Source organism: Pteropus alecto, unplaced genomic scaffold (genome assembly GCF_000325575.1).
Source record: "Pteropus alecto unplaced genomic scaffold, ASM32557v1 scaffold106, whole genome shotgun sequence".
NCBI classification, from domain to species: domain Eukaryota; kingdom Metazoa; phylum Chordata; class Mammalia; order Chiroptera; family Pteropodidae; genus Pteropus; species Pteropus alecto.
The window spans coordinates 3200570-3224073 of record NW_006442103.1 but is presented as its reverse complement, the minus strand read 5'-3'; the positions used below and the strand labels follow the sequence as shown (position 1 = coordinate 3224073).

The window sequence follows — 23504 nt, the reverse complement described above, 5'->3', positions numbered from 1 at the left end:
CACAAACCATTACAATATCAGAATTTTTCCTTTCCCGAAAATCAATTTTCACTCCCTTGTGGGCAATATTACTCCCCTTGAGAATGCGTAGTATGGAACAACTAAGTTCAGAGCCAGTCAGCTGTAGTCTAATTACAACAGTGGTTCACAAAGTGTCATTTTTGGACCAACAGCACAGCATCACCTAAAAATACGTTACAAATGCAAATCCTCAGGCCTCACCCAATCCTACAGAATTAGAAACTTGGGACGGGGTGGGGGGGACATGCAGTCTATTTTAACGAGCCCTCTAGGTGACCCTGATGTGTGGCAAAGCATGAAACCACTAGTTATGAATAGCGCTGAGAGGTGGCACCACGGCATGATGACAACATTGAGCAAGTTACGTTATGTCTCGATTTTCCATCTGGATGTCACCCAGATATATCCTGGTTTGAAGCCTGACACACAGCTTCCCAACCTCACCTGTCAGGATTCCTACTGAGAATCCACCTGTCTTCCACAGGGGAGGGAAAGAATGAGACTCAACACTCCTCAGCCTCTTTACTAGGATGTTTTTACATTTTTTGAAAGAACCTTCAGCCTACCAATTAGGATTACATTCACAAAGGCCTGAGTTCCCAAAAACAGTAAGTAGGAAAATAAGCAAATAAGTAAATATTTACATTCTATGCTGATAAACATCCCATTATGGGCATTGAAAACAAACAAAAACTGAAGAGTTTCATTTTACGGCAAAGTGAGTTACTTAAGAGACGTGGAAGACAAGGAATTTTTCAAGAGGAGCATGTTATTTTTCTTTCTTAAAATTTTCACTTGTATTTTTACAAAAGTAAGATTAAATGTTATTTATTTCTTTACTGCACAGAGTTTTTTTAGTCTTCTTTTCTCCTGCCTAATATTCTAATCATGTACTTGCACAGACTGGTTCACCCACTTTATTGACTTTCTTCCAGCTTAGCTATCTGCAGCTTGGTAATCATCAGAAGTATTTATTTTCATGTGTGGTTTGATTAAAGAGAATCTTAACCTACAGAAATGAAAGCATAAGGAGACCTGGCTACGGCAGTCAGAAACCTCCCACATCACAACCACAGGGCATATGATACCTAAAAGCTGAAAAATACCTGGTGCCATGATCTATAAACTTCCACATGGCAGCTCCAGTTCAAGACTTCTCCTGCTCAGGGATTTATAAATTGTAAATGGCTTATAACAATCTCAGCTTTGGTGATAGAAAAAAAAATTCATGTTGATGTAAACATCATACGCTTTAGTATGTACAACTGAAAAATCAAATGTTAAATTGGAGAAGAAACATTTTCAAGTTTTTCTCTCTTCTGTTTTGTTTTAGGTGGAGCTTGCTAAGGAAGAGAAGTGTGAATTTTTGCCTTTCCTGTCCCCACGGAAGGTTATAGTAAAAGGTGGAAGAATTGTTGCTATGCAATTTGTTCGGACAGAGCAAGATGAAACTGGGAAATGGAATGAAGATGAAGATCAGCTAGTCCATCTGAAAGCCGATGTGGTCATCAGTGCCTTTGGTTCAGTTCTGAATGATCCTAAAGGTAGAGTGCTTGACGCTGAAATGTGTTATGCAATTGTCTGTTACTTTAGTGCCATAATAGTTTCCAGCTTTCAGGGAACTGTTTTTCACTTTAACACTTATTTTCTTCTTCTAGTATGGAATGCAAGCAATCTTGATTTAAAAGGCTTAGCAATGTTATTTAATGCTTATGCGGGATTACTTTTAAAGTGTGGGAATGGAAAAGAATGATAATCTTGCTTTTAAACCGATAATCAAAATGTACATTATATTTTGTAATATTGTTTGCCTTGTTTCTTCTATAAGAATAGCTTTTTCTTCAATTAGTCCTAGAGTAAGAAAATGTGACAGAGAAGTTGTAACAGCCAATCTTTGATGATTCAGACAAATTAGGATCTAACGAATAGACAAAAATAGGATTCGTATTTAGTACTAACCGCATGCCAAACCACCACTAGAAATATCAAAATTATCGAATTAGGAAGTTTGAACTCTTGTCATTTCATCTGGCTGGCATAAATTGACATGCTAAGAACAAAATGGTTTTTTAAAAAATGACGATGAGCAAAGGAAATGTTTTATATGGCATTTAAACTGAATAATAAGTCAATTAGTTAATACCACTCTGTGTTATATTTCCCCCACACACACACTGTTTTTTGGGCCACTGAAGATGAAAGCTTAGGTGCCTTCATTTTGCAAATCGTTTACCTTAATACAGATCGTTGGAATGACAATTAAGTCTTTTATTTACTGAAAGGAAAATAAAAGACATTTCTCTAGGTCATAGATTTATTAAGAACAATAACCAAAAATATCTCAATCTGACAATTCCTGTCTATGACTTCCTACTATAACCATGCTAAAATTACAGTTTGTGTCTGCAGCAAGGAGAGATATATGCATGCAAATATGCATTTATATGTAACAGATAAGTAAAAACTTTAACCAGTCATCAGAATATTTTATCTGCAGGACATCAAACAGCTCCGTATCTGGAAACATCCAGATGTTTAATGTCATCAAGATAAATGTTTTCAAATAGCTGGATGATGGCCTGAATTTATCACTTTTCATCTAAATGTTTATGTGGTATATAGACACAGTCACAGTGTGGTTTGTTTATTCATTAGCTGGGTTTGAGGAAGGGGGACAAAGAGTAAATTGCATCCTATTATCTAAAAATTCATACTGTTCTTACTGTTCTACACATCACCAAAAGCTGAATAGAAAGTTGAATCATATTTAACCATCAACTCCGCTGGTGATTCGCCTATCAAAAAATAATTTAGCTTACTTATCTAAATTTATGTTCCACAACTGACAACTCTAATATTAAGAAAAATGTATGTTTTTCTAAGCAAACCTAAGTAAATGTGACTCAGAAGATCATAGAAAACAGCTTTTGCAATTTCAGATGTGATTTTGTTAAGGTTATGCTAGAGTGTGAGTGTGTGTGTGTGTGTGTGTGTGTGTGTGTGTGTGTGTGTGTGGATTGGAAGATTTAACTTAGTATTTAAAATGTAAAGTAGAAGAAAATTTGATCTATTCATGTTTACTTGACAAAATCATTCCAGAATTTAAATTCGTGTATTTTATTCCAGATTTACCTGTGTAAGTTACTCCACATATATTTAGCGATTTAGAGAAGTCAAGTAAAAATAGCTCTTCATTTTTTTTTCTTTTTCTCTCTCTTCTTGACTTGAAATAATAAAATTCTTGAAAATTTATTCTTAAATAGAATTACCTGCGTTACCAGGGCCCTTCAATGTTCACGTTAGTAAGAAGCTGCTTTCCACGTGAGAGGAGAACTGGACTGTGAAATGTTCTCAACTCTGCTTTTAAAATGGAAAACATCGAAGAGAGGGGAATAGCAAATTAATATTTGTTAGAAATTGATCAAGATCTTACCCAAATGACATGTAAAATCTTACAATAGTAATTTCAAAGTCAGAAAACTCATGTGCACACACAGGATAGGTATAGTGAAAATCAGTTTACAAGAAGTTCTCCGTTTGGGTAAGAAGGGAAGGTATTCATGTTTTCCTTTTCTACCCTAAATCTTATGTGTGATGCCCTTGTGATATACATGTAATGCTATATCATTTAATTTATTTATCTTTAATACATTAAAATTCTGTCTTTAAAAACTCTTAAGACATCAACGTGCCTTCCCACCCCTCTTCATCCCTTTCCAGCCTCACTGGCCCCAGTGAACTTCATGCCAACCTCGGTGACATCTTTTCAGTCCTTATTCTATTTTCTGCATTTGACAATATTAAATATTTCTTTCTGTTTGAAATGCTCTCCTCTAAGCCACTTAACCTTTCTGCACCTCAGCTTCTTCCTCTATAAAAAACAAGCATAATAATACCTTCTCTCCCTACCTCTCAGGACTGTTGTCAGAATTAAAATGAAATCATGTAAAAGTGCTTCGAAAACGAAACTGCAACAGATAATTATTGTTTATGACACTCTATTTTCTTGCTTTTTCTCTTAACTATTACTTCTCCAGTCTGTCACTGACTGCTTCATTTCCTCCAGCTTATTAATTTTTAATACTTTCCAAAGGTCAAAGTTGCCTACTTTCTCATCTTAATATATTTATTCCTTCAGTGAACTGATTGTCTCAGTCATTCATTCATTCCTGTAAGCAATATCTAATGAACAACTTCTGTGTGCAGGCAGTGGCTAAGCTTACAGTAGGTACCATTTCACTTCTGTGTAAAATGACTCCAAAATCTCTTTCTCCACTATCATGTCTCAGAAGACATTCTATCCTATATTTATGCTTATGCATGTGACAAACATTTACTGAGTATCTAGTGAACGAATGCCAGATGTCAAGTCATATTCTGGAGAGTACAAAGATGAATAAAGCATTTTTAAAAACTTTACTGACCAGGGTTGGAGGCAGACCTTTAAACAAAGAATTATTTTACCAAGTGGAGAATACGTTTAGACAGAGATACACAAAGCAAGGAAAGATGACCTCATCAGATTTCCCTAAGGCAGATCTCTTGTCAACTTTGCTATTACTGTAAATGCTACCATAGTTCTCCTGTCATTAAAGTTCAAAATGTTATCCAAGATTCAAATGTCTAATTCCAGTTTTTCTTCCCATTAAGTTCACCTATGTTACCCTGTGCTATAGGTTAAAGCTCCTACACTTCCACAGAGGTAACTCAGTCCTTGGTGAAGGCATGATATAAATATATGCTGAAGAATTCAAGGAATGAAATAAACGTGACAGAGTACACATGAAATACAATGATAATTTATACTCTCAGAATTCTCTGATTATAATAATATTTTTAATGAATATACTTGTAGTGTCTCAATTATATCAATCACATATATTTGTAAAGGTAACTTAAAGTAGGAAATTAAACTTTTAATCTCAGTTTTCTTTTCCTCTGATATACTGCATTACTTTTGCAAGTCCTTTAATGTGTATGTTTCACAAAAGAAAATATAAAATAACTTTATTTAGTATTAAGCACTCTATATATCTGTGCTATACATTTCCTGTAATAACAATGTTAAGTGCCTCAACAGCTTATAGAAAAGATAAGTATATGAAATTTAAAAAACAAATTTGGATTCTGCCCTTGGATTACAGTTGCTAATTGTTTTATTGCTACTAAGGCTAATGACAATTATAAGTAATCATCATTATTTTATCCAATTCTATTTTATTTCTATCTCTTTTTTTGGATTGTAGCAGTGAGTGAGAAATAGGAACAAAAGACTAGATATTTCACATCCCCGTGTATGGAATATATGTGCATTTATTGTGAGCACAATTTAATTGAATCCTTTATTAACTGCTGTCCCAAATTATAAAGGCTGTGTGGTGTCCAATTTCTAATTTGATTGAGATAATAAAGACTTAGCCTTATCTAATGTCTTTCCTGTGAAAAACTCAAAGTAGTTCCTCTTTTTAAAAATTATCATCCATTCTCTCTAAATAGGTAAGATTTCAAATTACATTAAATTGAGTTTTTTTTTTTTTTAATTGTTCGAGACTGATTTTAAAGGCTGTCAGTAAATTAAGCCTAAGATTTTCTGATCCACAAATATTGCCCTTCCCTGGAAAATTTAAAATATTTGTTTATTTTGGACATGGTTCTGTAGTGTAGTGGTTAGCACGTCTGCTTTACATTCAGAAGGTCTTGGGTTCATGCCCCAGTGGAGCCACTGTCCCTGGTCTATGGCCATGTCACCCTGAACAAGCCTGATGTCTAATCTCAGAAGCTAAGCAGGGTTGGGTCTGGTTAGTACTTGGATGGGAGACCGTCTAGGAAGACCAGGTCCTGTAGGCATAAATAATAATAATAAATAAGAAAATATATTTTTATTTATTTTAAAAATATGTATTTTGTAATATAGGAAGTCTCCTATTCTGGTAAACACCAATATTTGAATTTTCTCTCTTTTTGTTTGGACAATGTCAGGTTTAAGAAACTTCATGCTTATTTTCAGTTTATCCTCCCTTCTCTCAGGCTTGGAACCAAACTGCCAGTTGTAAAAGTGTGCATATCTTTTCCGTTAGTCTTGAACTGATGAGGAGAACATGTTACTATGTTTACCAACCTCACAGCTTCATTTTTCTAACAGAGGTAGTAACAGTTGGCCTTGTCCTCACATTCCTACGAAATCTAGATGACAAAATTTTGTCTTCGAATATGCTTTCAGACAACTGAAGGAGGCACTTCAGCCCTGCTTGCCATACCTCTGTACCTCTGCCACACACTGCACCACAGCCACCTTCTCTGTCTTTGGAAATGTCCACTCTGAAAAAAGCTGTATGCTTTGATCTTCTAGAACACATTATAATTCATCTTCTAATTAGATTATAAACTCCCCAAAGGCAGATAGTAGGCTATAGTCCCAACAGCCACCAACATATTAATCTGCCTGAAATAGATATACAACTTATATTTCAGCATTTGACTAAATTCATTTTAAGATATTAATTTTATTATACCTAGTTATTTTTTCTTGTGGGATAGGTTTGGTTTATTTTTCTTAGAAAATATAAAAAAAATAGTTCAGTTTTCCTATTGCTATTGATTTTTTTTCCCTGTTTTGGCATAAGTTGTTGCATTTTTTATAATCCAATAAATATTACACTAATTAGAGTCCGTCTGGTGTAGCAGCTCAGAGTAGGGGCTCTGGAGCTGGCTGCCCAGCTGGAAAACCTGGCTCCTTTAATCTCTTTGCACTTCATGGTCTTGGTCTCCTAAGGAGGATGATTATGGTAGCTACCTTCTAGAGTTGTTTTAATAATAAATGAACTAATAATATATGTAAAGCACTTCGATATATGCCTGGCACATAGTAAGCATCTTTCAAGTTTCAGATATTATTATCCTCCTGTAACAAAACCATATTTTGATAATTAAATTGAGTTATGATGGTATGAATGCTGTACAGGAATAAAAGCATTGGAAAAATCAGGACTTCATCCGGGGCCTCACAGGGTCTGTCAACATGTCTTTGTAAATAAATGAAGCGGATGCTCTCACATTTATAATTTTTTAAATGAGAAGATGTTTTATATATTTGTTTATTTTTACTTGCAGAAAAAAAGATTGCATGGTTTGTAACTGTATCATATATTTTATTATCAACTCTGATATTTTTCATCCTATCAAAAGGAATTTTCTTTAGACAAATTTTTACTAGTTAGAAATCTCTGTTTTGAGTTTTCATAAATCAGGTATTTAAAGAGCAGATTTTTAAGTAACTTTGTCCTCTTAAAAATGGTGAAATTGGACCAAATTTTTTGTTTAATCTAAGATGATTGCCCATTTTTATTTTAAGAAGGAAAGAGAGAAGCACTTTTGAGAATACTAAGTTTGAGTTTTAAGTGCTTGAAAATTATGGGATGGAATAACCAAGATTAAGTCTACATTTTTGGAAGGATAAATGGTGATGATAAACTGAGTACATGCTGCATGGCCCTGCTCGGGAGAACGAATGAGAAGATAACTCCACTTTCCCGGATGTATGGCGGGGCGGAGGGGAGCGGGGCAGGACCCCTCTTCTGGGAGAGGAGCTCATACACTTCACTAGTGCCTGCGTTTTCTTTTGGCTCATCTCACTGGAGACAACAGTGAGACACAAAACCCGGTTCTTTCTGAACCGTTAATGTAACCCTCAGAAACCAATTCCCTTGACAGCATTAATTGCAGGTAGTTCCAATAAGGGAGAATTTTGGGGGAAGGAAAGTTTTTAAATCTCCATTTCTCTTATTATAAGGCCCTCTGCAAAGTTTTTAAAAGCCTCGTGGGTAAATTAAAGATTCTGTCAATACCAGCTTCAAGTGTAGCTTTGATTCACTTGCCCCATACTGAGAAAAGGTGCAGGCCATGGGTTAATTTGTCTCATTCTGGGCTAAGGCAGAACTCGAAATTTGCCGGTTAGTCGAGAAATGGTGTGACTAAGACTCCAACAGTGCAGATATCAGGAAATTTTTCAAATGTGTTTGTTTTTTTCCTTAATTATTTAGGCATTGGAGAAAACCTAGAAAAAAATGTTTTAAGGGTACCCAAAACTCATATTTATCTGTGCTTAAAAGACATAGCATCAATATGTTTGATTTCTTTTATTCCTATTAAAATGTTACCCATGCAGTAATTGACTAATGGAATTGGGAGCACTAAGACATTTTAATAACTCATCCCCTTTCTTTTTAACCAGCACAGTCCATTTTTCAAGCAATAAAACATCTCCTCCACAAGCTATTGGTGGCACTTAGAGATTCAACAACATTTTTTTTCAATGGTCGTCCACTATGTGCCCTTCAGCTTGCCTAAATCCTCCTCTGCCTTACCCAAAACTATAAGGGGAAGGGGGAAGGAATGGAGGACCAAATTGAGAAACTGTCATAACTGGTCAAATTTTCACTGTTGTATACATTTTTTATAAACAGAAATATTTACAATAATATTTCAAAGAACAGATTAAGGAATTCTGTACTTCACTGCTAGTTAGGAGACCTTTTTAATTAATGGCAAAAGCATTCGAGGAAGGGACTTTCTAATGATTAATATATCTAAGAATGGATGGGACAGAACTGAAAAATAAAGTTCCAGTCCAGTGTAACTTACTGGATATGTTACAATACAATTATCTTGTGTTGGGATTTCCCATATTTATATTTGCAAACATGCAGGAAGGGACCTAAGAAAGTGCATACTCTAGAACTGTCTTTTCACAGGTTTATTATTTTTTTTAATACTTTCTGGTGGCCTGCTGTCCCAGGCACTGAGCTAGGTTCTGGGGATAAAGTGGTGAAATACAAATTAAGACCTTGTCCCGGGAATGCAGTTTAACAGGGAGACTCACAATTATAATAAATTGTGCTGGGAAGCACAGAATACAGTCTGAGGGTTCAGAGAAGTTTCCTAGAGGAAGTGGGTTGTAAATTGAAGTCTGAGTGCTGTGTGGGAGTTTCCAGGTGGGATGGGGGTGGAAGGGAGGGAGCCGCAGGGACATTATGCAACTTGCTCAACACGACACTGTTAGATTAAGTAGTCATTTTACAGTCACTTTAAAAAGCTATATTTTTTAAAAAGCATGTCTTTAGAAAGTTGTCATCAGCCTACCTATTTCATGCATGTTCTCATCTTTATAAATGAAGATCTGAATTTTCTATTTTTATTTCTAAGATTGAACTTTTTATTTTATGATTTCTACTATTCACCTTCTCATTATTCATCATGCAGAGAACATTTCTCAATGTCCGGCTGTGTTATAGGCATAACATACAAACACGAGTAGGAGAGTCTTTGCCCTGCAGGGCTCATAGGCTAATGGGAGAAACAGGCATGTAAATACATTGTTGCAACATAATGTGCAAATTTGAGATCATGTTTGGACTGGGTTTTAAAGGTTGAGTAGGAGTTTCTCTGTTAGAGGGAATATCATACTCGAAAGTAGAAGCTGACAAATGGCCTCATGTGACCAGACAATTCTGTTTAGCTGGAGAGGATGATGTGTGATAAGAGAAGGGTGGACAGTGGGTAAAGAAGATGGCAGGAAATTTGGCTACAAATTTATGTGGACTCAAGAGCTGGGGATTTTGAGTTTTATCCTATAGACACCAGGTGACAAATGGGGAGGTTTAAATATGGGAGAGATCTTCATTGTCAACGAGGTAATTTGGGTAGTTCAAATCTTCCTTGTTTCTGCTCAGATTTTGCTCCTTTTGTAATATTCTTAAAATAGCTGGGAATTAGAAACCATGAAATCACCTTTGAAGTGGTTCATATGAGAAAGCAAATGTGTTTGCATGCCTGGATTAGGCACAGTTACTTACCCAGTAACCAATATGATCCAAATTGATCCAATATGATCCAAATCCCTGATGGAAGCTGCCCTAGTAAGAATTTTAGTATGAAGAACCTATGTGTGAATGACCACCTCCCAAATTCTAGGCATGACAAGGGTGATGTCCACAAGCGTAATTTCTTCTTCTAAATTCACTAATTATAATTCCTAATTTCGGCTTCTTAAGGAGAGGTAAGTAAGATACAGAGAGACGCCTTGAGTGTTATACCAATGACTGTTCCCCCACATGGAGGGGGAAATCGGGGTGTAGAGTGAGCATGTTGCTCCATGGTCGCAGTAGTGTTGAAAAGATAGCCTAGAATTAAGACAAAATAATATCAGGGAAACCAGTTAAAAGACTGTTTTCATTAGTTTAAGTGGCAACTGATTAAGGGCCAGATTAAGGGAGAGAAGGTAGAACTACAGGAGAACATTCAAAATCAAGACATATTTTTAAAGTAGATTAGTCAGGATTTGGTCATCTGTTTGATAAGAGGTTGAATGCGGAGTATCTAGTGTGGGAGTCTGATCAGATGTTCAGATGCTGATAGAACTCACAAATGCAGCAGGTAGAACAGCTCTGAGGAAGATGGTGATGTGTTGCATTTGAATTTGCTAATCCATTTAACAATTGGAAATGAGGCTAGAACTAAGAAAACAGAACGATTGAAAGCAGACATCGAGAATCATTATATAGCATTTGTCTGTCTTTTTACTGTCATAACCTAGTGCCAAGAAAAATGGCTATTCATTGAATTAATGAAAGCAGGCCCTTACAACGTAGAGTTTAGATAACAGCTTCTTGAAAGCATGATAAATGAGCATACGTGGCATTTCTTCTGGAAATCCCAAAGCATCTCACCTCCCACGTTACGAAGAGGAAAAAGTCAGCTTTTGCTACTGCCGCTTTTCCAGTGGTCATTATCTTAAGGAGGACATGGCATTCAGAACAGTTTCTACTCTGTGGTTCTCTACATCCCCACCATTTGCTAATACATGCAATTCTTTATGCCGTTAATTCATTTAAAAATGCCTGAGTAACAACACTTTTAATATATCCTTTTTATAGGTTCACTTGTATTGAGCATGAGCCCTTTTTAGTCTTTTTTATACATTGCCTTGCTTTTAACTGGAGTCTGGGCTAGAACCATTCTCAGGAGCCCAATAGTAAACTTGTATATATTTTCTTAAAAGTTGTCCTAATTATCAGTTTCTTTTCTGAGCTGAAAGGTTTATTGTCTTTCCATACTGTGCAGAGTGAGGATGAAGGGATGGAATCTAATACAATTACTGGCATTTCTGCAGAATAACCAACTGAAATAATGGAATCTTTGCCCAGTCGTTCTTTGAAATTATTTTAAAAGGGTGGAGGTGACAAGGAGGGAGGGCAAACTGATAAGTGTTGAAAGTGATTTGGAATCAACATCACATCACTTACAACTGCCTTAGACATCCGTTTGAAGCACGACATGATATTTCTGTAATTATTTTACTTCCCTCTAATACTGCATAGGAATAGGTTTGTTTCCCCCAGTGAATAGCTCTTTTCAGAGCCTTCCCTTATCTTTATTTTTCAGGTTTCACTAGAGGTTGATATCGTATGCATTCTTACAGGGAGACAGTGGATAAATCAGTAGTTTTCTATCAAATCAAAGATTACATACCAGAAGTAGAGCAGAGGCATGTATTAAGTTTTGCCTAGGAAAGAAGGCAGAAAATGGAAAAAAAATAGCATAATTGTTTCAGAGAACAGAAATCATAAAAATAGCCAATTGTTATTCAATATATAGTGAGTGGCATAGATGTCCTGAGTTTTATTGACCATGGCTCATTATATTTCTCTTTTGAATACTAGTTAGCTTATGGTATACTAATAGCTTATTCTGAAACCTAACATTTTTGTGAAATGTTGAACTACACTAAGCTTCTGTTAGATACAAAATCAAGATGCAGAATCTAGGTAAATTATGAAGTAATGATCTAGGTTTTATACTAATGTTATTAGTAATATATATTCTGTATTGGAGATTATTATTATTAATTACTTTGCTTTGTATTCTTGGCTCAAAGCACAAAATAAAAATAACAATATGCCTATTTAAGATAGTCTTTGGTGATATTAGACAGTGACCTGCGTAAATGTAAGCCATAATCTTGTAAGTTGAAAAATTACATTGAATCATATTTAATATCTATCCTCCAAACATAGAAACTACCCACTTCAAATGTAATATGTATGCGTAATTTATTAGGTGTCCCTCCTCTAAAGTCAGGAACCCCACCCAAGCTTTATATGGACTAACGTTAGCCGGTGCCAACCTTTTTTACATGCTAGCTATACTTATAGTATTTTTAAATTATGAAGTTTTGAATAGTGTTTTCAAAGGACTTTTACTTACATAATCAATTTTTTTCTCATACAAGTGCATGAGAGTGTCAAGCATACTATGCATTACGTGTTTGGCAAATATCCAATGATGTTCCAACCCCTCTGGAAACTGTATTGACAATTCACTGGGTCTAATATGGCCCAGTGTTTTCCCCTATATTTGTACAGTGCTGCCAAGTGAACTTCTGCATCACCAGGATCATTACATTACTCTCATACTTTAAGATCTGAAATTATTCTCCCCATGGTGGGATTGAAACCAATCGCCTCGATTTAATTTTGACACTCTTCTAATCTGCCCTCCTACCTACTCTACACTAGTGGGACCTTATTTCCCATTCTTTCATTTTGTATTTATTAAGTATGCAAGATTCTGTGTTAGGATCTGGGTACATAAGAATGAATACACTTTCCATGTGTATAGGAGTTTGCAGTCTAACAGAGGGGGGAAATACACATAAATAAAAATGTTATTAGGTAAAAAAGTGACTCAAGGAGAAATAGATAAACTGCTAGTGTTACACACAGGGTGGAGAGATGACTTCCAGCTGTAAGAATCAAAGAAGATTTTATGGAAGCAGTGGTGTTTGTCATAGAGACAAGGACTGGTAGGAATTAAGAGAACAGAGACAGGGGAAAGCACATTCCATTACAGTGAACAAACCGAATACATACATGGTGTTGCTCCTTCGACTAAATCATAGGGTGCCCCACGAGAAATAGAGTAAAGGTGGAAAAACATATTATTGCCAACTCATGAAATATCTTTAGAGTTAGGCTAAGGTATCTGAATTTTATTACAAAGTCAATTGGTACTGGAAATTTAAAGGGGCATTTCGATTAAATATGTTCCATTCACACGCAGATGGAACATGTAATTAAATACGTGTGTCCTTTTTGGTGTCTGCTCTTTTCCTATTTCACTTTGTATAGCTTATATATTCAGAATTATATTGCCAATAAGACTGCAGCATAGTTTATTTTAATCCAAAGTATCCACCACAGATCTAAGTATTCACTGAATGAATGAATGAATGAATGAATGAATTGTTGGGACAGAAAAATTTTCCTTCTACCCTTGTAGGTTCTGTGGCTGGTATAACAATCAAATTGATATAATACAGATTAACAGGAGAAAAACAAATTGTGTATATATGGGAGCCCCATAAGAATATGAGACCCATAGGCAATCAGGCAATTGAGGTTTATATGCCATCTTGAACTTAGTAGCAGGGAGTAGGTTCTGGTACTTCAAAGGGGAGGAAGACAATTTACAGGAAGATGAGAAGAGCAAATGTTTGGTAAACAAATGTTTGCCACACCATGCAGACAGAATGGACACAGAGAGGCGCTGCTGCTCAACCCCAGCCCACCACACCTAGCCCTTACTTATAGTCATCTCTAGTGATAATTCTGTTCCCGGACCAGGCCCTCTATTTAAATTCTATGAGGCAGTTAAGGGGGAGTTTAAAAAGCTGTTCCTGAATCTCTGGGGCCTTGATTGTCTTCAGCTCAAAATAGTCCAAGTGCCAAAGTGGCACATTCTGGGTCGGCCTTTCCCAAACCCCCTCAGAATGAATGAAAAAATGGATAAATATTGGGATGATAATGTCGGGATGAATTGAATGAAATGATTGCTTTATTCTAAATGTCCCTATAGAAAATTCACAGTAAAGACAAAAGCATATGAAAGCGGTATTTCTGTAAAGTGTCATCCAAAGGCCAGCAAGTCCTCCCGTTGAGGGAACCGTCAGATGCTGGACACATTCACTTACATTGGGAAGAATAGACTCAGATCCTCACTGGTCACCCTATTTTTACTCTTGCTGCCATATAATCCTACCAGAATCAACCTTATAAACAGACATTATATCATTTTATTCCCGTGTTGCAAATCTTTCAGTGGTTTCCTGCTTTACTTAGAATAAAATTTCTCCCAGTTCTCAAAGCCCTCCTCTATCAGACCTCTGCCTGTCTCGCAGGCCTCCTCTCCTCTTGTTTGCTTTGTTCCACCCACATAAATCCCCCCTTCTACTCTTCAAGTGCATCGACCTCACCTCATCCTAACGCCTCTGCAGAGCTTTCCTCTGCCAGGAATGATCTGCCTCAAGGTCTTCCCATGCTGGCTCACTCTAATCCTTTATGTTTTAGCTCAGATGTCATTTCATCACAGAGCCCTCTATGATTCTCCCTCCCCCCTACGATCTAAAGTACCTCTCCCGCTTCTCACTCCCTTATAACACTCTCTTTCATGTAACCGACTTCATAGCCATTTTCACTATCATGTAGTTCACTTGTTTACTTTTTATGTTTCATCTTCTGCCAAATGACATGTACACCCCACAAGGACACGTCTCTTCTGTAGGGTTTACTACAGTGCCTACAGCATGGTAGACAATAACAAATTGCTAATTGAATGAATGAATACCAGCTAGTGCCTTAAATTTTTCTATATAATTAAACTCCTGTATGCACTGCCTTGCCATCTTTGCCAGATCCTCTCTCCTTAACCCCTTTTATTCTGCCCTTCGCCCTCACTGTTTACCTGCAAATGTCATCTTTTCACTGCTCACTGACCCTCAGATTACCAAATCTAGTTGCCTACCTTACATTTCTCTTGTATCTGACACTCCTTGATCCCTTCCTGGCTTGTGTGACTCAGAAATACATTGATTTTCATGAAACTCTGATGATTCCTCCGCTGGCTTTAGTTCAGGTTGTGCTTGCGGCCACTTTAAAAAATAAAGGTAGACAGTTTTTACCTGGATTTCTGTTCTTTCTTCAAGAACTTTATCCAACCTTATGACTGTGTTTAATCCCAGGATTCAGGGCCCTCTCCTGAGGTCTGGGTGTATATCTCCAAAGGCCCCTGGAGACCTCAAGGCTTCTCTCCTTGGTAAATCTGTTGCTGATTTGTAGTTAGGTTCAAACCCTGAGAGAGTGACCTGGGTAACTTACTTCAGTTTCTTCAACTACGAGATTGAAATGATACCTACTCTGTGAGGATCCAATGAGACAAGACATATGTTGCCTAGTCCAGAACCAGCCACACATTTGTGGAGGCATTCAATAAATGTTTATCATTATTATCACTATGAACCCCACTGAATACAGCCTTTGCCAATACCAAAGGTAAGGTATTCCGTGACTGCATGGTAATGCACCTAGTGTTTTATATAAAGAAGCTGTATTTTTGGATTGTGCATCATTTATGTACTAAAATTATTTAAAAGGATTTCTACCGTATGTTTTAAGTTTGCATTGAAATATGCCTACAGCCGATTGACAAGGAAAAAAAAGTCATAAGATGGATATCAAAAAATAACATTAATGAGCTGCTAAAGCTAAAATTACAGGAACTTATGAAATTGGTTAAACATAAAAACCATTAAACTGTTTACTGAAGCTTCACAGATATACTGCAGCTAATGAGCATTTCTGCTATTTAAATAAGCCCAAATTGAACACACATTACATGGATACATAATTAGTCATGGCAGTCAAACACACACAGACTTACTTTTAAAGCTCTATTTAGGGAATCTTTTCCATTTGATTTATTTTGTTAATTAAAATATTTTTCAGTATTCACTTATATTTTAATAATATTGTTTTTGTAAGTAGTATAATTTACTACTGTCTTTCTGTTTGTTTTTATTTAGGCTTTAGATGCAGCCAATGGGGATCTTATATTAAACATTTTTTTTAACCCCTTTCTGTAATCATTTATATCACTTCGTGGCATCATTCAGCATTTTAGAAAGCTCTTTCACTGAGAAGTAGATATAAAACATTTCAGTAGCATTTCTACTTTTTTCACTGCCTCCTAATTATCAAGAAGTATTAAGCACCCAAATGTGCATAGAATTATGATGATTATGGTCCAAATCAGATTAAAGGATAATCTATTCCTTCAAAGAGTTTGTAGTCTTAAGTAGATGGTATCATTGAATATAAATAAGCAAATCAAAGCGCAGCATTTGGGAATCCAACAGAGAATATGAAAACAATCCCCATATATTTCCTTCAAGGACACTGACCTCCTTGAGGAGATCTCTTCCAGATAAAATCGAATCAAATCTTCAAGGAGTTTAGAGTTTTAAATAGATGGAATTATTGCAGAGAAATAAGCAAATCAAGGTGAAGTGCTTAGACAATTTTAATTCTGAATTGATTAGTTGATCAGTTTAGGAAATGAGAATGAGACTCCCTAAGGAATACAAGGAAAACAAAAGGAGTTGCTGCAGGCTATTATTGATGTCCATCTTTTGTATTTAACTCAGGGAGCCTAAGCTTGTCCTGAGCATGGAGGGGAAGAAAATTAAATCTGTACTTTTACACTGCCAGGATTCTACAACCATATCCAAAGTGAACACTATTTAACCATAGAAGTAGGCAAATCAAATAGTTAAATCAATCAAAAGAGATTAACCAAGTGCCTATTTTTCCCTACTCACTGTGTTTGCCACTGTAGAGGCTTTTTTGGAATTTTTTTATTTGTCTGTTTGTTTATTTGTTTTTTAATGAAAACATTTAGACTTCCTCTCCACAATGAGCTCTCTAATTGTGGAAATAAGACTTACAAGAAAAATAATACATGAAGACAGGATAATATGAATGCTAAATAATGAAACAATTATTACATTTTTCATATGACATTTTTCAACCGAAAAACATTTATCGAATTCCTCTTATGTGCCAATTATTGTGCTAGATGCCAGGAAAGGAGTTGACTCAGATGTCCCTAAACTTGAGGACTGGAAGAGGCAAAACAAATAGTAATTGAAATAAAATCACAGGGTGACAGTTTCACAGAAGATGGTTGTGGTTAATTAAACAGAAAGGGAACAGAAGTGGTTCCATTGGAAGTTGTGACCTAAAGGCTGTATCTGTAAGGCTGGTTAAGACTAGATTTGTTTGCAGTCCCTCCAACCCCCATCTGCTTCCTTTTAGTTACTACCATGGTCCCCAGTAATGAACTTTTAAAAGACTGTTGCTTGCCCATTCCTTGCTTTCTCCTGCCCCCAAGGAGCAGGGAGAACTTTGGTGTCAGAAAGAACTAAATTCAAATACTGGCTCTGCCACCTATTGGCTATATTTAGGATGGTACTATCTACCTAGAAGAGTCTTCTGTGGTCTAAATGAAATATTACATGGAAATAGCCAGCATCATGCATGCCTCCTGCCAGTGATCAGTAAGTGCTGATTGCTTTATTAACATTCTTTATTAGGGGAAGATAATATAAATGAGTTGTAAGAATTAACTATGAGAGTTTCCTTTAGATGAATTGTCAGAACGTGGTCAGACTAGATGTTGAGAAAATCAGAGAAAAGATTCAAAGATTATGCCAAGATTTTAAAGATCTACTTCTAGGTCATTTGATAAAGGAGAATAGGAAAAAATAGCAGTGAAGATTAAAGAGTGATCATGGAAGCAAGCAGAAAAGCAGAAATTGTCATGTCCTTGAAGCCAAGATAAGGGACTTTTATGAGGAAGAAGTGATCATCTGTCGAATGCTGCTGAGAAGAAACCAAGGCAAACAGTGCCATAATTAGTGTGAAACAGGTGAGGTGCCTACCAGCACCTGCACGATCTCGAGCCTAAGGAACTTTTTTTAAATTTTGTCTTTGGGTGCCTCACTCAACTCAATCTAGTTCTGGACCTATAACAAGGTGAGAAGTCACTGGGCATGGCAACCTGGAACTAATCATCATCTTACTGAAAAGAGTCTTAGTGGAGCTTTAGGAGACAAATGCAGATCTAGAATGGTTTAAAAATTGGAGATATTGTACAAGTATGTACATGCTTATGGTAAGCATGTAATTCAGAGGGAGCTGCTAAGCATAGAGAAGAGAGAGCATATAACCTAGGGAGCAAAATTCCTATAAGGTAAGAGGAAAGGATCCTAGAACTGACTTACGTGAAGGGATGGCCTTGGATAGGAGGGTGATTCCTTTAGTTGTTATAAGAAGGAAGGGAGAGAGAGTGGGTACAGTTCTAATAGGTTTGTAGTCTGGGCAGTTGAGAAGATAGGATTTTCCATGTGATATTGTCTGTGTTCTTTATGAGTACGAGGCAAGGTCTTCTCCTGCCAGCTGGAGCAAGAAAAAAGAACTAGGTTCCTGGACGTTTTTCAGAGAGTAAAAAAGGTGTGAATGGTGGTCACACGAGTAGGAGACATAAAAGAGCAAGCTTCCTAATCATCAATTATGAAATGGAAAAAGGCCCAGGGGAAGCTCGTAAATTGGGTTTTGGGTATGATGACTTGGAAGGGACAGTAGAGCACCCAGATTGGAATCGCTACCAGGCAGCTGGAAGTGCCAGACAGAGGAGCTCGAGGTAATGTTTGAGGTCATGTTCACAGAGGTGAAGTTACAGGCACAAGATGACTATAATTCTGACATAGAAAGTGTGGTAGACTGACTATTTTAGAGCTGGGAAGAGGGAGATAAAGAGATAAGGAGGAGTTGGAGCCCAAGAAAGACAATTTAAAGGTGAGGAGAGCCTAGATGGAGTAGCATTCTGTATATCAAAGGAGATAAAAATTAATGAGATTCGACTCTTGGACGCTACAAAAAGGCAAAAAAGAGGAGGCCCAAGGTCACAGAATTTGGTGACTATGCAGAACATATTTTCACTAGAGGGACAGACCAGAAGGAATAATTGGGTGGTGAAAGCAGTCATATGCACAAATTATTCTAAGAAATTAGGTAAAGGAAGATATAAGAATGGCAGGGAGGAAGGAGAATCATGTCAAAACCAGTTTTTCAAAATAGGAGATGAGAAGAGGAGAGTAAGAAAAATACAATATTCTCTGGAGAGTCAGAGATAATATTTGAGGTCCTGGAGCAGCAGGAAGGTGCAGAATCAAGGTTAACTGTTGAGAGTTTTACAGGAAGATGATGAATCTTTGTTGTCGTGGGTGACACCGTGTTTGTGAATGGATAACATATTGTTTCAAATACTTAGAGGCAGAGAGAAATGTAAAGACAAAACCCATGCCATCTGAGAGCTATATGATTTCAGTTATATGTAGGATATGAAACTGAAAGCAATAAACAAACAAGATAAACAAACAAAAACTCCTAGACACAGACAACAGTTTAGTGTTTACCAGAGGGAAAGGGGGAAGAAGGGAGGTAGGTAAGGGTAAAGGGCATCAAACATACGGTGACAGAAGGAGTCTTGACTTTGGGTGGTGAACACACACTGCAATATACGGATGATGTATTATTGAATTGTACACTTGAAACCTATATAATTTTATTAACCAGTGTCACCCCAATAAGTTTAATTTACAATAAAACATGCCATCCGGACTTGATTATTCTTAGTTGAAGGCATTCTCTGGTTCTGTCCCTACCTTACCCTAGATTATTCTAAAGGATCTCTAATATCCTGGCCCTGTAATTAGAATTTATTTGCTCTTGCTGAGATTTTGCTTTCAGCTCTTATCTACTAACATTGCCTCAGCTCGCCCTTTTATTTCATTGTGCTTTGGTCCTAATGGCCGACAGGTTATGTAAAATTAAACAACAAGCAAGTAGAGGAATTCATCTATGTTTTCAAGATATCATTTTATTATAAATTTTGAAATTTTTATTCCTCCCCCATCATTTTGTAACATCTCAAACTCTTCATAATAATCCTTCATTATGATTACTGTTGTATTGTTTATGAAGAATTATATTTATATACTAAAATATAACATACTTGACATTCTTTTATAAATACTGAGAAATATACTTGTCATGTCCTTGTGGGTTTCTCTTCTACACATGTGACAGCACAGCTACATCAGTTTAATTGACCTTGGCAATCTGCATCTCCTCGTGACGTGTCCCTGAGGGATGGTTTCTGCAATTTTAAGCTGCGGCTTATTGAAGAACTTGTGTCACAATACAATTAAGTCTATATAAAAAACATCATTTCATGCATCACATTAAATTGACTAAAAGTTTCTATTTCAAAACCCTTTCTTGTTTTAAAGCTACCTCAGAGTGTCTTTGTTTTTTAAATAAGCTCTTTCAAACATAGTAGTAATTAAAGCAGAAAATTAACATAAATCTCAAATGTTTGGTATGAATTGAGGATGTTTTCGTTCTTTTTAAAGACAGCGTAAAATCCCAGGCACCATATCATTCAGCACATTTCTCTCCCATTTGCAGAAGAATATAGACTGTGAATAAGCATGTTTTGGGGTTCTTTTTCAATTTTTTTTTTTCCTGTTCAACTATGAAGCTACTGGGACATATGCTGCTGTCTCCATCAAGATGCCATCTCATGAAAATCTGTGGGAAAACTGCGCCTGATTATAACAGAAAATTCCTCTTCCCCCAACCCCTCGTATGTTATAAACAAGAAAGAAAGAATACAATCTTTCTGTTAATATTCATTTAACACTTCATAGGAAATGGCAAGCGGTTATTTGGTTTGCAAATGTAAATATACATTTTTCATCCACTTATGCTTTCACTCCTTCCAAGCTAGAGAAAAAAAATGAACAGAAGATGTGCTTCTAAAATTTGTTTTCGTTATATTCCAAGCGAAATGTGTCAGCGGAGGTAAGAGAGCCGTGAGGAGCTCATAGAAGGGCAGTTGCTGTGATGAGGATGACGATGTTCCTCACAGGAAGCAGCTAAATAAACTCCTTTGTGACAAATTATGAATAAAATGCACGTGGATTTTTTTTGCTGAATCCTTGATTTGAGTTCTAAGTTAAATGCTTTGGTGCTTAAAATATGGTTAAATAATAGAAATAACTATTATATTTCAGAAGTCATTGAAATCATGAAAGATGTTATTTGGACTAATATCAGATTCAACAAAGTTTCAATAAATTTATGAATTCATATTCTTTCTCTAATATATATATACATATTAATTTTATCCACATATTCTGAAAGATATGTTAAGGTCAAGCTAAAAAAAGATATGATCAGATTTTATGATACTTATATATATACATATATATGTGTATTTATATATATATACACATATATATATACACATATATATGTGTATTTATATATATATATAAATAAAATCCTAAGCATTTGATGTCAAGTTGTAATGAACAGTAATCTTTGTGTTGGCTGCTTAGTGCCACTGATAGAAAACATTTCTGACCTAATGTAGCATTGCTTATATTCATGTAAAATGTTCAAGTCCTGCTTTTTTCAAGGATCCTTTGTAGATATTGACAAGTCAAAGTATTAGATATTAAAATGGAAACAAATGATCTCTATTTTGATTAACATATGTAAATACCCTATCACCAGATGCTTGACCTCTCATTGTCTTTTCTATTTACTTTTTAAATAAAAGACAATGTTAATCGTGAAGTCCTCCATAAAGAGTAGGGGGAGAATTCAATAGATAATTTTCAAAAGGTGGCCGAGATAATTTTCAATATGAAAGAAAATCCTTTTCTATTTTGGAACACAGTGTCAGAGTTTTTTGATTAATTGTGAGCTTATCTAGATTATTACCAATGATATAATAGTCAAAGCAGTTGATATTCAGATCAAAGAATTCAAGGTGTAAGTGAATCAAATACTGAGAAAAAAAGAACATATTTTTAAAAGCAAACATGAGTATGTGTGAATGCATAGGGACATAAAATAACACAATGTTTGTACAATGGAAAGATCCATGAATAAAATAGCGCTTGTGAATACACAAAAAAATGCTCCTCAAGTGGCTTATGGTGTTGATACTAAATATTTTAATAAATTCAAGTTATTTATTAAACTTAAAGTAATGTCTATTGACTACCTCCTCACTGAGTTAGTGAGGGAGCTCTAATATTAAAGTGAATCATACTATGTACATTTTTAAAGCATAAAAATTATAAAGCACATTACTCAAGAACTTCGATTTAATTCAGCAAGCATTTATGCAGCACCTACTGGGTATAATGCACTGTAATCAAGGGTAGATTCAAGCTTTGTGAGACCTGAAGCTTATATAATTTGAGGAGTCCACTATAAAGAAGAAAATTTACATATTCAGATTTAGGCACAGGGCCTTGACAGACGCCCATGCAAGTAAGGGACCCGAAGCTTAAGTTTCACAGCATATTTTGACTGTAATAGCTGCTGAGGGAAATCAAAGATAACTAAGGCATAATCCCTACCTTGCTCAAACTTAGGGAAAAATCTGTGCTAGCCTTCAAAAATATTCTTGTGAAAAATCTATAAAAGGACTTTGATCTCCTAGTGAAATAATTTTGAGTTCCTGCTCATTTAAAAATCCTATTTATTTCAGATCACTGTATAGGACAAAGTTGTATCAAAGTCTCAGATAAATAAGGTCCTTTCTTATATAAGAAAATTATTTTTTACCCCTTGCATGTATAAATACCCATTACATAAATCATTCAGTGGTGGTGATGTGTTATAGTTACCATTATCATAATAAGTTGAATTGATGAGCCATACTCACTATCGACTTTCTTGCAACTCAAATAACTGTCAACAGATGGTAGTGATGATCTGTTGTGCAATGGGGAACAAACAATAAAGGTCTTTTTTCATGTGACCTTTAAAGACATTAGAAAAATCTTCTCAACATGCCATTCTGCATCGAAAATAATTACATGAATATTTAATTTTACCTCGACGAAAGATGAAACTGCATCAGGGATAAAACAGTAGCAGATTTTTAAATAAATAGCTCAGCACAATAGCATTGACCCATCTACTCATTCATTCATTCATTCATTCATTCATTGTTTATCCATCGAATTGAGAGTCTCCTAAATTCAGCTACTACTAGGCTCTATGGTACAGTGTGAGTAACGTGGACACCTTGCTGTTCTCATAGAACCTGCCTTCTAGGGGGAAAACACAATCAATGATAGACCTTTAATAGTTTTCTAAAATTCTAATATTCTTTGAGTAGAAAGCTACAAAAATGTACCAAGGTTTATTTTTATTTCTGCTATTTCTCAGAAGAAACTGGTTTTAGGGGTCAGAATAACATTTTTTACATTTGTTTATTTTATCTTACATTTGACTCATTAATCTATTCAACAGCTAACTTCCAGGATCTGCCATCTTTTTTCCTTTATTGGAAGTTGTTATATTCTCTTTTGAATCGGAGTAAAGAATAGTTCCCTAGTTTGTCCTGAGATACTAAACTTAAAATTCATGAGATGAATACCTGGAGAAAATATGTTATCCTAAACACTAGCTCAATTTACTCCATCACACATGGTGCTGTCTACC

The 23504-nt window shown here is 35.8% G+C and overlaps 1 protein-coding gene and 1 pseudogene across 2 annotated transcripts in view; both read left to right on the top strand.

Annotated features, from left to right (window-relative positions):
* The window catches only part of DPYD (dihydropyrimidine dehydrogenase), a 707946-nt gene that overhangs the window by 298682 nt on the left and 385760 nt on the right, over positions 1-23504 (top strand). For both annotated transcript variants that reach the window (XM_006919549.3, XM_025038477.1), the window contains one exon: positions 1355-1565. In XM_006919549.3, coding sequence (XP_006919611.2) covers positions 1355-1565 — 211 coding nt within the window. The remainder of the gene's footprint in view (positions 1-1354; positions 1566-23504) is intronic.
* Positions 5753-5868, top strand: LOC112469137 (annotated as a pseudogene).